Here is a 14,126-nt window from a genome sequence, read left to right on the forward strand (position 1 = left end):
ACAATATTGCTGGTCTACGTAATCTCCTTGTTTATGTGATCGTTTAATCCATAAATACACTGGCTGAAAATGACAAAAGGCAACAAGCTGTAAGAAGCATAACATATTTAAAAAATCAATCAAAGAGGCCATGCGAACAGCTCAACAACAGTTAGGACACTCGGCGCTAATCACATGACTTTACAGTGCATCTGACAGACAGAGCGGCACCAAACCCTTTCTCCAAATCATGGCTTATTTTGACACATTTACGGACACAATTTAAAGGGATTAAATGAAAACTGTCTATAAATACTTGGATTTCATACCGCTCTGTCAAAAGCATCCCAAACAGTTGAGATTGCCAAAGCCCCCTGATTTCTAAAAGAGAGTCAAGTGATTTGGAAGACTGCTAATATGTGCACATATAAGAGATACAGCCATTCAAAGAGACAAATTATTCCTGTTCCCCTATTCGTGATATCACCACTGCAGCTATTCAACTTCATATTCAAATATCCTGCGATAAATTCTACATCTCTCTTCGCTCTACATATACAATGCACATTCAAAACATATATCTTTATGAATAAAGTGCCCAGAAACAACCCCTCTGAATTTGCCATAACTACAACCACTGCGTACATTCATCTTTGGGTTATGGCGGAAGACTAGTGAGGGTTTCATTGCATTTTTGCTGAACAATCGCAAAGTGACATTCATCACATGTTATGAATTTGTCAAAATATTTATACTTAAACCAGATATGGATATGAGCGAGAATTGTGCATTTATGGGGTTTCCAATACAAAAGGAAAGAGGAAGACAAACGAAACTAGATGAAGGCAACAGCTAAATCATCCACCGTTCCACTAGCAGTTCTGTTTTGGCACTTGAATCTTAAATAACTCCTGAAACATTTGGAAAGTTGGCTTGTTTTGATAAACAGAATTCGCTTTAACATCTCTGCACGTGTTTTCGTAAGTTAGCATCGAGCTAATCTGATCTATGAGAAGATTTGAGAGGTTCACGCTAATGCTAGTCACATGTAAGTAGCCATTGAGAGGCATGTGAGGTATTACAATACATTATATTTTGTCACAAAAGTTTTTCACTTGTTTATGTATAGTGTGATGATATGAAAACAGTATTCTTAGCATAGCATCTGTGAGGACAGGTGCAGGTTAGCGCACAGAGGTTGCTAGCTTGCTCGTTCAGATGTCAAAAGTCAACATTAGCAGTTAGCAACAATGGCGGTATGATGTCCTGTGGAGTCTGGATGGTATGATGTTATGAACTATACGACAAGCACAGATTGATCAGTCATGTTTAGATCACGCAAGGAAAGACGAGAACACGATTCGGAGAAATGGATACATAGTACACTAGATGTACTGTATAAAACATTCACATGCATTAGGAAAAGTTATTGGTTATTTTTGTTGAAAGCAGCATCAGAAGATCATTCATTTACAGGGAGTTGGTTTCTGGGGATTGTCTTTATATTGGTGTTTATTTTCTAGGTTTTTTTTTTTGTTTTTGTTTTTTATGCTTTTTTTATTTTAATGTGAGCATTGTATTATTTATTTATATAGCATTTGAAGGCTCCCAGGAAGCATGTGGAGCTTGAAGCGTTTACAGGCACCTGTGTTTTATCTAAAGCAGAAAACATGAAAAAGAAATGAATAGAATAAACTGTGCTTGGCTGGATCCTGGATATACCCTTATCTGCATCTCTGGTAAGTATTTTTTCCCCTTTCTGACCATTTAAAGAATGCTATTAGACATGAAAAATACTCTACGCAACCTAATTTTAACACACGAAAGAACACAATTTACAATGAATGGCATTGTATGTATTATCAGCATTGCCACAAGGGGTGCTATTGCGTAGAGTGTGTTTCTGGCCTTCAAGTGCACTCGCATCCTGCTCTTTATGACTCATTATCACTTGTAAAATTGGTCGGAGAGGTTAATAATCAGAATCGGTTAGCTGCTTGAATTGGTGGTAAACATATTCCAATGTCAAGAGGCACCCATGGTTTTATGCGTAAATTGTTTCGTTTTTTTTGTTACTGACTTATCAGCTTGTGTGTGATTCCACCTCAGGATCGTTTGGAATGCAGTGTGAAGAAGATGTATAAAGTTGCACGAGAAAAGTTTATCTGAAACATTTCGTTATGTGGTTCTTGTGCTGTCGAGCATTGAAAGGATATGGCAGTTTGTGAAGAAGGCAGTGTGAGTGTGCTGTGTCTCACAGACAAGATAGAGCAGAATGCAAGCACACCAAAGCGTCACCCATCATCTGCTTTCTGTTAGTAGTTCAATAATGCTTTTCTGTCCAGCAAAGGGTATGTGATCCAGCCTACAGCACTTCATATTTTTCCTCAAGCACAGTCTAAAATATATGGTGACATATTTATATAGCATTTTTCTCATGAGATAAAGAGAATAAAACTGTCCATTGTTATGACTTTCTTTCAATCTGTTATAGTTATGCATGTATACATATGCTTACATATGTACACATACATGCTGTTTTCATGCCTTTGGTGTTGGTTTGCTGTCTGCTTTGGTTCCCGGTAGGCCATTTTCTGTATTGTCATTCCCTGAAGAGCTCACAAGGCACTCTTTACTATAGGAAAGAGGGAAAAAAAAGACATATACATTGTAGGACATTGTAACTTTGCCTTGACATAAAAATGTCAATTTATCTGATACTTAAGGTGTGGTCACATTTACTGGTGTTCTGAGAATTTTCAATAGTCATGTATTTCAGGAATACGTGAGATTGGGAATTCTGCGTAAGGACAAACGATTTACCCATGTAAATTTCACAACTGATTCAAGCTGATCACATGGATTCACCAAGCTGACCAACCCGAAAGTTCAGTTCTGTGTGAGCTGTGCTTCACTGCTCTACTGACAACAGACAATGGGCCTTCTATTGCCCATGACATTTTTGATAATGTGACCGCACCCAGTCCCTTATGACATAATTTCATGTTTTTATGTTTCTTAATTTTAAACTACTTCATAAAGTTTTCTTTTCAAGAATGTTACTCTTTTAATGATAATGTGTTCTTAAGAATGATTCGGGATTGTAATGAATTTGATTTCAGACAGAGGATATAGAGAAATGTTGTCCTGTGAGGGATGACCCCTATCACCATTACCCAGAATGCCTTGTTATTGACATTTACTCAAAATGACAGAATGATATTTTTTGACATTTTCTCTGGTCTCACAGGGAGTTTTATAACAGTCACCATGTCAAAGTCACCAGAAGAGCACTGGACCCTAGAGAGTCGCTTCTGTTAGTGTGCAGCACACATGCCACCATTTACAGAGAACAGAAGGGAAGATGACTCTGCATATTTTTTCGTGATGTTGCAAACCACTGCCTATCTATCTATCTATCTATCTATCTATCTATCTATCTATCTATCTATCTATCTATCTATCTATCTATCTAATACTGTATTAGAAACTTACATTGTTTAAAAATATTGATTTATAAAGAAAGCAGATATGTTCCTAATTTTGAGTATGTGTGTTTTTTTGTTTTTGTTTTGGTTTTTTTTGTGTGTAGGCTAGTCCACTGGTAGTGTACATAAGAATTTACTTCAAATCTACTTAACTCTTTCCAAGCCATTGATGACATTTTCTGGCAATCCATGCTTTCACTGTTATATTGTAGGGGGCGCTATTACACATGCTCTGAAAGTACAGAATCTCCAGATCAAAACAGGTGAAGAAGAAGAAGAAGCAGAAACAAGCGATTGCTGACATGCATGTAATCTAACGTGATCATCAGACAATAAACGGTATATTAATCAAAACTACCTAATGTTACAGAATGAAATGTCGAACCCAGGAAGAGGTACAGGACTATGGGCAAGCTATGGGGTGTTGATGAAAGTGATACTCATTCTTTGTTTTGATCATCGTTCTGAACCCCATCCGGGAGTAGTCAGTTGTTGTTGCTTTTTTTTTTTTTTTTATGAAACTTACCCACATTCAAGTGTTGATAAAAAAGAATGCATGATGCTAGAATGAAATCACGCATTCTTAAGCAGAGGCTTATATATTCTAGAGCAGAGGCTCTTTTCTTTCCTTTGATAAATTGCGTGTTCAGATATTCATACAACAAAATATTCTGGGGGCCATGAAAGATGTGTGAAGACAATAAAAAAAAAAAAATGCTGGCGTGGCTGGCAACTTTAAAAAAAATGCTGGTGGGTAAAGAGTTAAAAGTCTATTTAATGTATAAAAATTAATACTGAAATAGGAACATAGTAGTATACTTAAAGTGAAAAAATAACATAAATACAAATAGTAAACAATAAGTATGATGTTAAGTTCCCTTAAAGAAGACTAATTGCAGAATAGAGCTACTAAACAACTAGTTTACTGAGAGCATACTTCAAAGTGTACTTTCATAAACTAAAAAAATGTGCTACAAGTATTTAACTAGTAAACGGTCAGTATAAAAGTTTGCCTGTAGTATAGTTGCAGTACAAACAAAAAATGTATTTGTAAAATAGTTTTGTACACAAAGTTTACACTTAAAGTATACTAATAAGTGTACTTTTATACACTAAAAAGTGGGCCAATTTAGTCCTGAGTAGTATTGAAATAGTACACTTACAAGTAGTACTTTCTACTACTTGCTACAAAAATATACTTGAACTTGAGTATACTTAATAAAATGAACTTGAAGTACACTTGTTTTTTTGTAAGGGATCTTAACACACAACCAAGGGCAGGCAGGCTAAAATGCATTGATTAGGTTATAATCTAGTCATAAAAAGTAAGGGAACATTCATTACCGTATGGATTTTGACTCAGGATAAAACTGACTTACTTCTTCTCCTGGACCTGGCTTAGAACGGCGAGGACTACAGCTTTCACCACCATTATGAGAATGATCAGGCCTATGACCCCTCCGAGCACGGACACAATGATTACGGTCAATGTGTTGTCCACCTCTTTCACTGCAAAGACAAACACGTGTCGAGATGCTTTGAGAGCTTTAACACATTATGAAAAAAACACACTGTTTAAAATACATATAATTACCCTAGTGAAAAGTAAATATATTAAGCACTTTAGTTATCAGAAATAGTGCTGAGGTCCAACTAAAAATATGAGGTATGAATTGAAACATCTAGTTTGTTTCTGCTAACAGATGCTGTAAGGGCAGAACTTCCAAACACAACTTTTGCCTACAGCGAAAATATAACAATGAGTAAATGAAATAAATAATTTTAATTTGTTAAATATTTAAGTACTACTTCAGTAATTTAGTTTTGTTGAATCCTCTGTTGACCTGTTTTGATTAAATGTACAATACAATGATCTGTTTTTACAACAAGTTCTACCTGTTGAGTATAAAAATAATATCGCCTGGATAAAAGAAATTTACAGGAAATGTGTTTAGAGTTGCAAAAAAATAATCAAGAATAAAGTTTTATAATTATGACCTTTACCTTTTCAATAATTTACCCACACTTTGAATATCGGGTAGGCTAAAAATGTATTTCTATAGCACTTTTCACAATGTTGCATGGTTGCAAAGCAGCTTTACTTACATATAGAAAGTAGTTACAGAAGTAAATATATGTAATTATGACCAAAAAAACAACAACATATAGTCAGTTTGAAATGGTGAAAGAAATTCACGTACCTGATCAGAAGTTTTTTTACTTTAATGTATACCTAATACACTCCAATGCACATATACTGTAATACACTTTTCCCATTAATGGTACTTTAATGGTCCGTTGCACTTTCAAATGTGCATTTCTGCAGATTATATTTAATGTTGTGTCTGCTGGCTTTATTTCTTCAACAGCCTCAAGTTAACGCACTTTCATGTTCTATACAGTTTCGCGTTTATTTTCACGCACTGCTTACTACACCTAAATTGAGACTTTTCTCACCAATTTGTGGTATCATTTGTGCTGTCATGGACTGATAGAAAAATCAGTTTGCTTATAGTAGTATAGAAATAACACAAATTAACCACAGTTTTGCTTGCATATATGCGTGGTGGCGCAACTAGTAAAATGAGTGAGCTTGTGTGGCAGCGAGGTTCCGGGTTCGAATCCAGTCTGTTGTCAGAGGATGAAGATGAGGATGAGGATGAGGAACTGAAGACAGGATCAAAATATCAAAATAGTATAATAAAACAAAAGGGTGAACAGGTGTAACAGTATGTAGCAAAACACACGCATACACAACAACGACCAACACTAAATACTGAAAACAGAGGAACTAAACACACAGAGATAACAAACTGAATGATGAGCAGCTGTGGTGGAGGATTAGTGTCCATGGTGACGGATGAGTGGCGGGAAAATAGAACAAAGGAAACATGTGACTGAAGACAAACAAATAAAAGTCCATGAAGGTGACACTAACTGAACATAAACGTGACATCCGTAGTGGTTCCTACATCAATGTACATACTATTCCCACTGTCTGACTGATGTTCACCGGATAAGGAAGTTACTGGTAGGCCTATAGGCTACTGGATGTGTCTGTAAAATGTCAGTAAAAGGCACAATCTTAAGCTGTGCCATTATTTATAAAGATATTGTATTTGAAGCACACAATAATGATGCCAATAACACACTTCAAGTTTTTCTCTTGCAGTGTACTGTAATTGAATTGCAATTGTAATGTCACCAAAATACATTTGAAGTTTATACTGAGTGAATCCTGTATTTCAAAATGTAAGTACAAGTTGAACTTCACCACTACTTTTGGACAACTAAAATGCATTTAGTATAAAATAAGTTGTTCCAATTTAACAGACTTTAAGTATACAAATTTAATCAATTGTGCTTAAGTATACAATTTTTTTCACTAGGGTAAGACCTTTTGCAAAACTGAGAATCGAAACTTACATTCGTCCACCACATAAAGAGTGAAAATGGCACTATGGTTGCGTTCCCTCTCCTTAGGGTTGCGGGCGAAGCAGATGTACTCTCCCTGGTCCTCGAAGGTGACGTTATGCAGTAAGATGGAGATGTTATTTTTCTTGCTGGAGCCAACAAACTCCACCCGCTCATGATAGATTTTTACATTAGGTTCTACTCCTTCTGCTGGGATAGTGGCCTCACAAAGCTGAGGGAACAGAACACGGGAAATAAATAAATGTCACCGCATTAGAAACAAAACATCAAACTAAGTGCTATGTATTTATTTTTGCTTGAATTCACTTTTCAAGATAAATATTTCTCAAAATATACACTGTTTAAATGGGTCATGAATTGAGGAATCAAATTTTCCTTGAGCTTTTGACATAAGAGGTCATCATACTATAAGAATATATAGTTTCAGAACTGAAACTTCCTTGTTTGTCTCAAAAACAGCTTTTATTGAAACCAAGCTCAGAAAACGACTCGTTTTTGGAATGTGGCGATTTATGACGTCATAGATATTTGAAAGAACGCCTCTGCAGAAGAAGATCAACGCCTACTTCATCATCGCAACTTTTGCCCCGCCCACTGGCGTGTTAGTGATATGATGAGGATTGAAGAGCGATACAGGATCACTGGACTAAAAATAACATTACCTTCCAAAGGATCATAATGCTAGGAATGTGGTTATTTATTTTCAACAATGTGAATGTCTCAGTTGAGCAATATTTATTTGAATTCTGTACATTTCACTGTGTAACCTTTGGTAAATCAGTTGCAATTTCGGTGCATGCTTTGCAAACAGACTTTTTACGATAGGGACTCAACAGTAATGCCACAACATGTAAGTAAACCATGTTCATTCTAATACCTGATCTGTGACCAGTGATTTCTGATAAGTAATGATTGATGTACAGTTAGATGTTCTTCGTCTCAAAATCGTTTATTGCTGTTTGTGTCAGAAATCAAAATTCATCAAAAATTCACATTGTTTGATGAAAATAATCTGTTATTTAAACTGTGATTAAATTATATATAGAAATGTAACAAACTAATCATTTGTTTACAGACGTCACCATTTTATCATTGCTTTGGCACAAAATGCATTCAGTTACTACTTCTTTCAAATTACACAAATGCTCACTTTTCTCACAAAACCACTGCCAAAACTATATGTACAGGCGAATTTGCATGATTATATGCTCTTAACAAAACTTTTAAACTAACTTTCAAAACCTAGCATAATACAAAACTGTACAAGACAGTAATTTGCAATATTTTGACACTAAAACCATATTGAAATAAATTTTAAAAAGTCTAAAAAATTAAATACTAAACACAATTAGACGTGTCCGAACACCTACACATGTTTAATCTTTCAATGTCATTACCATCTATTCAAAAGAGAATAAAAATTAGGAATAATTTTGTAATGTAATGTAAACATGGATCATGTAAAACACTGCAGTGAATTCTAAAGAGTCAAGAAGTGTAATTTTTGTTTTATAAATAAATATTATGAAATAAATACTGTGTAATGGTAGATGTTGTTAGTATTGTTTTATGAGTGACAAATTGTGCTTATTAGGTGACAACATTTGCTATAGTATTAGGGAAGAATGAGTTGATTTGATATCACATTTCTTATGCGAAATGAACTGCTGTGCCAAGATGAAAGTTCGATAACTGTGTAAGATAAATAAGATAGCTGTGTGAAGCATTATTGTGAAATGGGTAAAAAAAAAAAAAAACTGTAAAAATGCTCTTCTGTTAGCATGAGCTGCATGAAATCAATGTGATTGAGAGACGGCTGAATGTCTCACCTTAACCATTGTCCCATTGTCCTTATACTGCCAGTTGAAGTAAAGGTTTTTAATGCCTATGCAGCTGGCGTAGGTGCAGGGTAAGAGCACTGAACTTCCATTCATCACTTCTATGAAATTGACCTTCCCTGTATTCACCTCCAAAGCCTGAGCGTACCACACTCCTGAGAGACATGGAGGAGAGATGAACATCGATTATCAAGACTTATCATCCTAACACAAACAATTGCCAGTGATTGCGAGATACAAGTATGGTTCCCCACAAAGATGCAGTGGTTGCACTTTATTTTACAGTATGTGCACTTACGTGTACTGGTTAATATAAGGTAACTGCATGGGTTATGGTTAGGTTTAGTGGTAGGTTCAGGGTTAGTACCTTGTTATGACCCAGTTATTGTAATTACTATAATAAGTACATAGTATGTGGGGAACAATTTCTGAAATCCTTGTCCTGAAATGATTTGGTCCCCATGAGGAAAACAGCTTACTCTAAAAAAATGCTGGGTTGTTTCAATCCATGTTTGGGCCAAATATGGACAAACCCAACCGTTGGTTTACATTTTTTTATTTAATTTTTAAACCCAAAGGTTGGGTTTGTCCACATTTGACCCAAACATGAGTTGAAACAACCCAGCTTTTTAAAAATTATATATTCTGCTTAATCTGCTGACAGACTGAAAACTCACAATCAGGGTTAATAATCAGTTCATAAATGTTGCATTCCCAATGAGAAAAAGAGCCATTCAATATGACATGCAGAGTTGTTTTCTAACCCAGCTCTGGTATTCGTAGCATGTGCCGTAGCTGAGAGCCATTGCGGGAAGGACTATTTTTAAATGCTTCCATCACAGTGTTTAATTTCACAAGATGTACCTAAGCATGTAGCTAGGTTGTCGTTTTTATAATCTAGGCACAAAAATACACAGCACACACTGTTTTGGGGTGGATTAAGGCCTACACATTTTTCCATTAGATAGAACTATATCATATCAATACTTTTTTTTTTTGTTTACTGTATAAGTGTAGTAGACTTAATTTCAAGTGGTTGTCCTGTGGTGCAACATGTTATAATTTATCTTAAACATTTCAAAATTATAAAGTGAAAGTTAAAGTGACATGTGAAGGCCAACCCATACTTGGAATTTGTCCTCTGCATTTAACCCATCTAAGTTTGAGCACACACATCAGGAGCAATGAGTAGTGAACACACACTGTAAACCATGGACACACACACATGGAGCTGTAGGCAATGGCTCCCGGGGAGCGCTCAGGGCAAGTGTACCTCGGTTATTTCCTGCCGGTATTGAGGATCGAACCCGCAACCTTCGGGTTACCAGTCAATACATCATCAATCCTTCTACAAAAATGTGTTTTTGTCTTACCCTGATTAACTATGGTAAGCCTATTATTAAGTGTTTACATTTTAGACCTGGCGTGAAGATTTTGGCAGGAAATTGTGCACATACAGTACATCAATTGTCAGTGCCTGTCTCATCATATCCATAAATAGGGAAAACGTTGGCTACTTTGTATGGTGTGAGTGGCAGAGGTTAGTTGTCACAGCGAGCGAGAAAGGTCGACATGGAGCAGCTAAATCTTGAACCTCCGGGGAATCACTAGTTTAAAAAAAAAAACGCTGAACATAGGAGATTCTGCTGACAAAAAGAGAACACAACAGAGCCGTAATAAAACAATAATCAACATTGGCTTGGCGAGAAGTGAGGGATTTGAAATGTTCTAAAATTGATGCAGAGATGGCATTTTTATTACTCAACAGGTGAGTAGGGTATTTTATTGAACAGATAAATTGCCATACATGTACTGTAGCTCTCACAGAGTCAATTGTACAGTATTAAATATATTGAGAAGGGTCATTTCATTATGGTTGTTGAAGCACTGTGCTGGAATACATTTTTAAACAGTACAGTGTCTATGGGTAAAACAACAGTAACGTCTTCAGCTCAGCTTGAGATACTGAACTGAACCTAAACATCTAAACTGGTTATTTATCTTAAAGATAGGGTAGGCTATGTTTTTCACAAACACTTTTTGTTATACAGGTTGAAACTCTCTTCACATCCTGATAGCAATCAATTATAGAAGTGGTCTAAATATTCAAATATGTCTTCTGTGGAAGTCTCAGGACCAAAACATGTTCGTCCAATCATTGCATTTGGTCCGAATGCAATAATAGGATGTCCTACCTGCCTGACAACATATGTATTTGTATACCTCCGCGCACCATCACACGTCATCAGCACTTTCCATGAGGCTATGCAGGGTTGTAGACAGACAGTGACCAATCGCCTCAAACAAACAGCAGTCACCTTTAACAGATCCTCCTGAACCAAAACAACAAGCTAATGCAGCGTTCACACTATGTAGTAATTACCATAATTACGAGATGACAACCAGTGACTCTGTTCTCTCCTCGGAATTATGCGTTTCCATGGCAACACTATCATCGCCGAAATTAATCTGCAGCATGAGATATAAGGTCATTTAACGCCGTCTCTCGTGATGCTTTGCAGACTCTGCTCTGGCTGTCCACGTGCATGTGTTTTGGAGGGAGGGTGGGATCTTATGCTTTTAAAGCTAGCCTGCTATTGTTAGCCTCTCCAAAATAACCTACCCAAGCTTTAATCTTAGTAGTTAATGTTTTATTAGAAATAGGATAACCATATTCATCGGCACAGTCACCCAGATCCAAAGCACAACCAAAACAATTTTCTCCAAAATGCATGAAGTTTTGTTTTTTAACCGCTAGAGGGTCAAAAGTTACAATGTGTACCTTTAAATTAAAATCATGAAAATATGAATGAAATAAAATGAAAATATCATAAAATGAAAATATCGGTATTGGCCAGAATTTTTATATCACTGCAAACAATATATTTTGATATTTTGCTCTTCCATTTTTTGAGGGATTTATTTCTAAGTTCTTCAAAATGTATTGTGGGATTGGGTTGACCATAAAGGATATCTCAGAAGATAATAATTTTTCTACCTTTAACCTGAGATAGACTTTACATCCAAAAAGGCTGTGATGCCCAAAAACAGCAACTTTGGTCAGAAGATTTGAGACATAGTCAAACTTAAGGCAAGCAGGTTCAGATCAAATAGCCTTGTGTGGCACTTTATATGACGCTGATTGTTAAGGTCCAGGGTTCAAGGAAGATAACAGCCTCTTCACCAAGATCATATGCCTGCCTCCTGTCTGCTGCCTTCTGGCTATTGATCCCTCTAGCTTTGCTCATAGATGGATGACCAGCCATTATAGTGCACTTATTCATCGATGAGGCCACTCTAAAGCTCAGAGAGTTCATTTCTGAGCCTGTCATCACACTGACATACAGACACTGTGCGGATCACTGATGTGCAGAAGATGTTGTTCTCGATTACTTTCTCTCCTTCAATCAACTAATACTGTATGTTATGGTCTCTGTTAAAAGAATTATACCATAAAGAGGTCAATTTATAATGCTACAAATATAGGCCTATATTTTTTTGTGCCCATGTAAACTTATGTATCATATCGTAAATGTATCGTAACTGAAATATTAACAAGACAGAATAATGATATAACGATTTGATGTTTAACTACAAATTTTGATGTTTGGCCTGAAAGTGTAAAGTAGTTTTAATAGCTTGAGGTTTGAAGGTTTTACTGTCAGACAGACAGAAAGAAGGTAAGATGATGATAGAAATACCAATAAAAAATTGTTAGCATGTTTCAGCACATTTCTACCATGTTTTAGCATTGTGCTAACTTGTTTCTAGCATGTTTTGGCATGTTTCATTGCTAAACATGTTACGAACATGATGTTTCTAGCATGCTTCTAGCATGTTTTAGCACATTGCTAATGTTCTGAGCTAACAAAGATATGGTTTTAAATGTTTTGGAAACGTAAGTTTTGATTATTATTTATAATATATGGAATTCCCGATTGCATAGATTCCTATTAAACGACTAGATTTCACCTGTGATTCGCAGAACAGCGCTTAATGTGGCAGCACATTTATAGGGCCCTATCTTACACCCGGCGCAATGCAGCACCAAGCGCGACGCAAGTGTTTTTGCTAGTTTCAGTCCAAAACAGTTATCATTTTCACTCCTGCACCACGTTGTTTAAATAGCAAATGCATTTGCGAGCATTTGTGCGCCCATGGATGTGCTGGTCTGAAAACGAGGTGTGTTCTGGCGCATTGTTGGCGGGTTGCAATTCTGAGGCAACAAAAATAGACTGTGCCACTGACCAACTGAAACCTGGTCAAAAGTCAATGGCGCAATATATATTTTTTTGTTATTTAAAGAGCGCGTTAGTAATGTGCGCCTATAGGCGGGTCCACAACGCACGTACACTCTGCTTATTAAACACACAGGGATGCACAGGAGCACACAAACATGCCTAATATTTAAAGCTACACTGTGTGATTTTTACCCCCATCTAGCGGTGAAATTGTATATGACTACCCAGTGAAAATTAGTTTCTGTTCCTCTCAATTCCGAGAGCGTTTTAACTCCTACGGTGGCCGTATTATTCCAAGATTAACATGGCTTCCAGTTATCACTTCGTCCATGACAATAATAAACAATATGTCTAAAATGAATAAAACTACAGGACAGATGTCAGGAGGTAAACGTCACCCTTGGAATCGGCTATCCCAGCATAATCAGATTAGGCTAATGTTACAATGTGTACAAAGTAAAAGCAATTAAAAATAACTAAAATTTACAGTGTCCTTTTTTTATATAGCTTAAAAAATTGCACCTTTAAAACTATTCATTACCTGTGATCTGTCGCAGCACAGATTTATGTTACAAGGTAAACAATACTTTTTCACCATTGACGCGAGGATGAAGTTATACTAGAGGTCGTTCTGGCGTTATGCACAACCATGCTATGGTTAGACAAGCAACTATAAAACTTCGAATTTACACAAATGAATTACAACAGGCTGAATCATAGACATCATATATAGCTAGACGCCCTATTGGCCGCTGGGCGCAAGAAATGCGGCCGCCATCTTAAACCGGTCATACTCCTATTTGCGTTGCATAGCAGCAGTAGACGCCAGAGCACTGTGCAACATATTCCTGCTCAAATCGGCGGACCATCGCTCTGGGATTACTTTTCACAAGTTAGATTTAACATTTAACATTACCGTACTATTGATTGTATTTTGTGAATAAAATATGCAATGTGTCCTGTATCATAGCTACATGTATGACGTTTGCAGCAAAAAACCCCGCGTGAAAATCGTTTCGGTATTCAGTGAGATATGATTAATTAAATGTGCTGACACCTGGCAAACAGATTACACTGAGCGGAGCGGTTGACCGGTTTAAGATGGCGGCCCCACGGCTCGTCCGTGCCAATAGGCAGTAGCGGTC

At 36.5% G+C, this 14,126-nt stretch overlaps 1 protein-coding gene across 2 annotated transcripts in view; it reads right to left on the minus strand.

Moving 5' to 3' along the window:
* The window catches only part of scn4ba (sodium channel, voltage-gated, type IV, beta a), a 30,056-nt gene continuing 15,930 nt past the window's right edge, over nucleotides 1-14,126 (minus strand). The window contains exons 2-5 of one of the 2 annotated variants that reach the window (XM_079887091.1): nucleotides 8,732-8,895; nucleotides 6,894-7,113; nucleotides 4,847-4,976; nucleotides 1-2,614 (exon numbers count right to left, since the gene is read on the minus strand). In XM_079887091.1, coding sequence (XP_079743217.1) covers nucleotides 2,521-2,614; nucleotides 4,847-4,976; nucleotides 6,894-7,113; nucleotides 8,732-8,895 — 608 coding nt within the window. In that variant the 3' untranslated portion in view covers nucleotides 1-2,520. Of the gene's footprint in view, nucleotides 2,615-3,620; nucleotides 3,700-4,846; nucleotides 4,977-6,893; nucleotides 7,114-8,731; nucleotides 8,896-14,126 lie in introns of those variants that run through there. The other variant, XM_079887092.1, reaches the window with a different exon arrangement.

The sequence above is a fragment of the Squalius cephalus genome (genome assembly GCF_949319135.1).
Source record: "Squalius cephalus genome assembly, chromosome: 11".
Classification (NCBI taxonomy): domain Eukaryota; kingdom Metazoa; phylum Chordata; class Actinopteri; order Cypriniformes; family Leuciscidae; genus Squalius; species Squalius cephalus.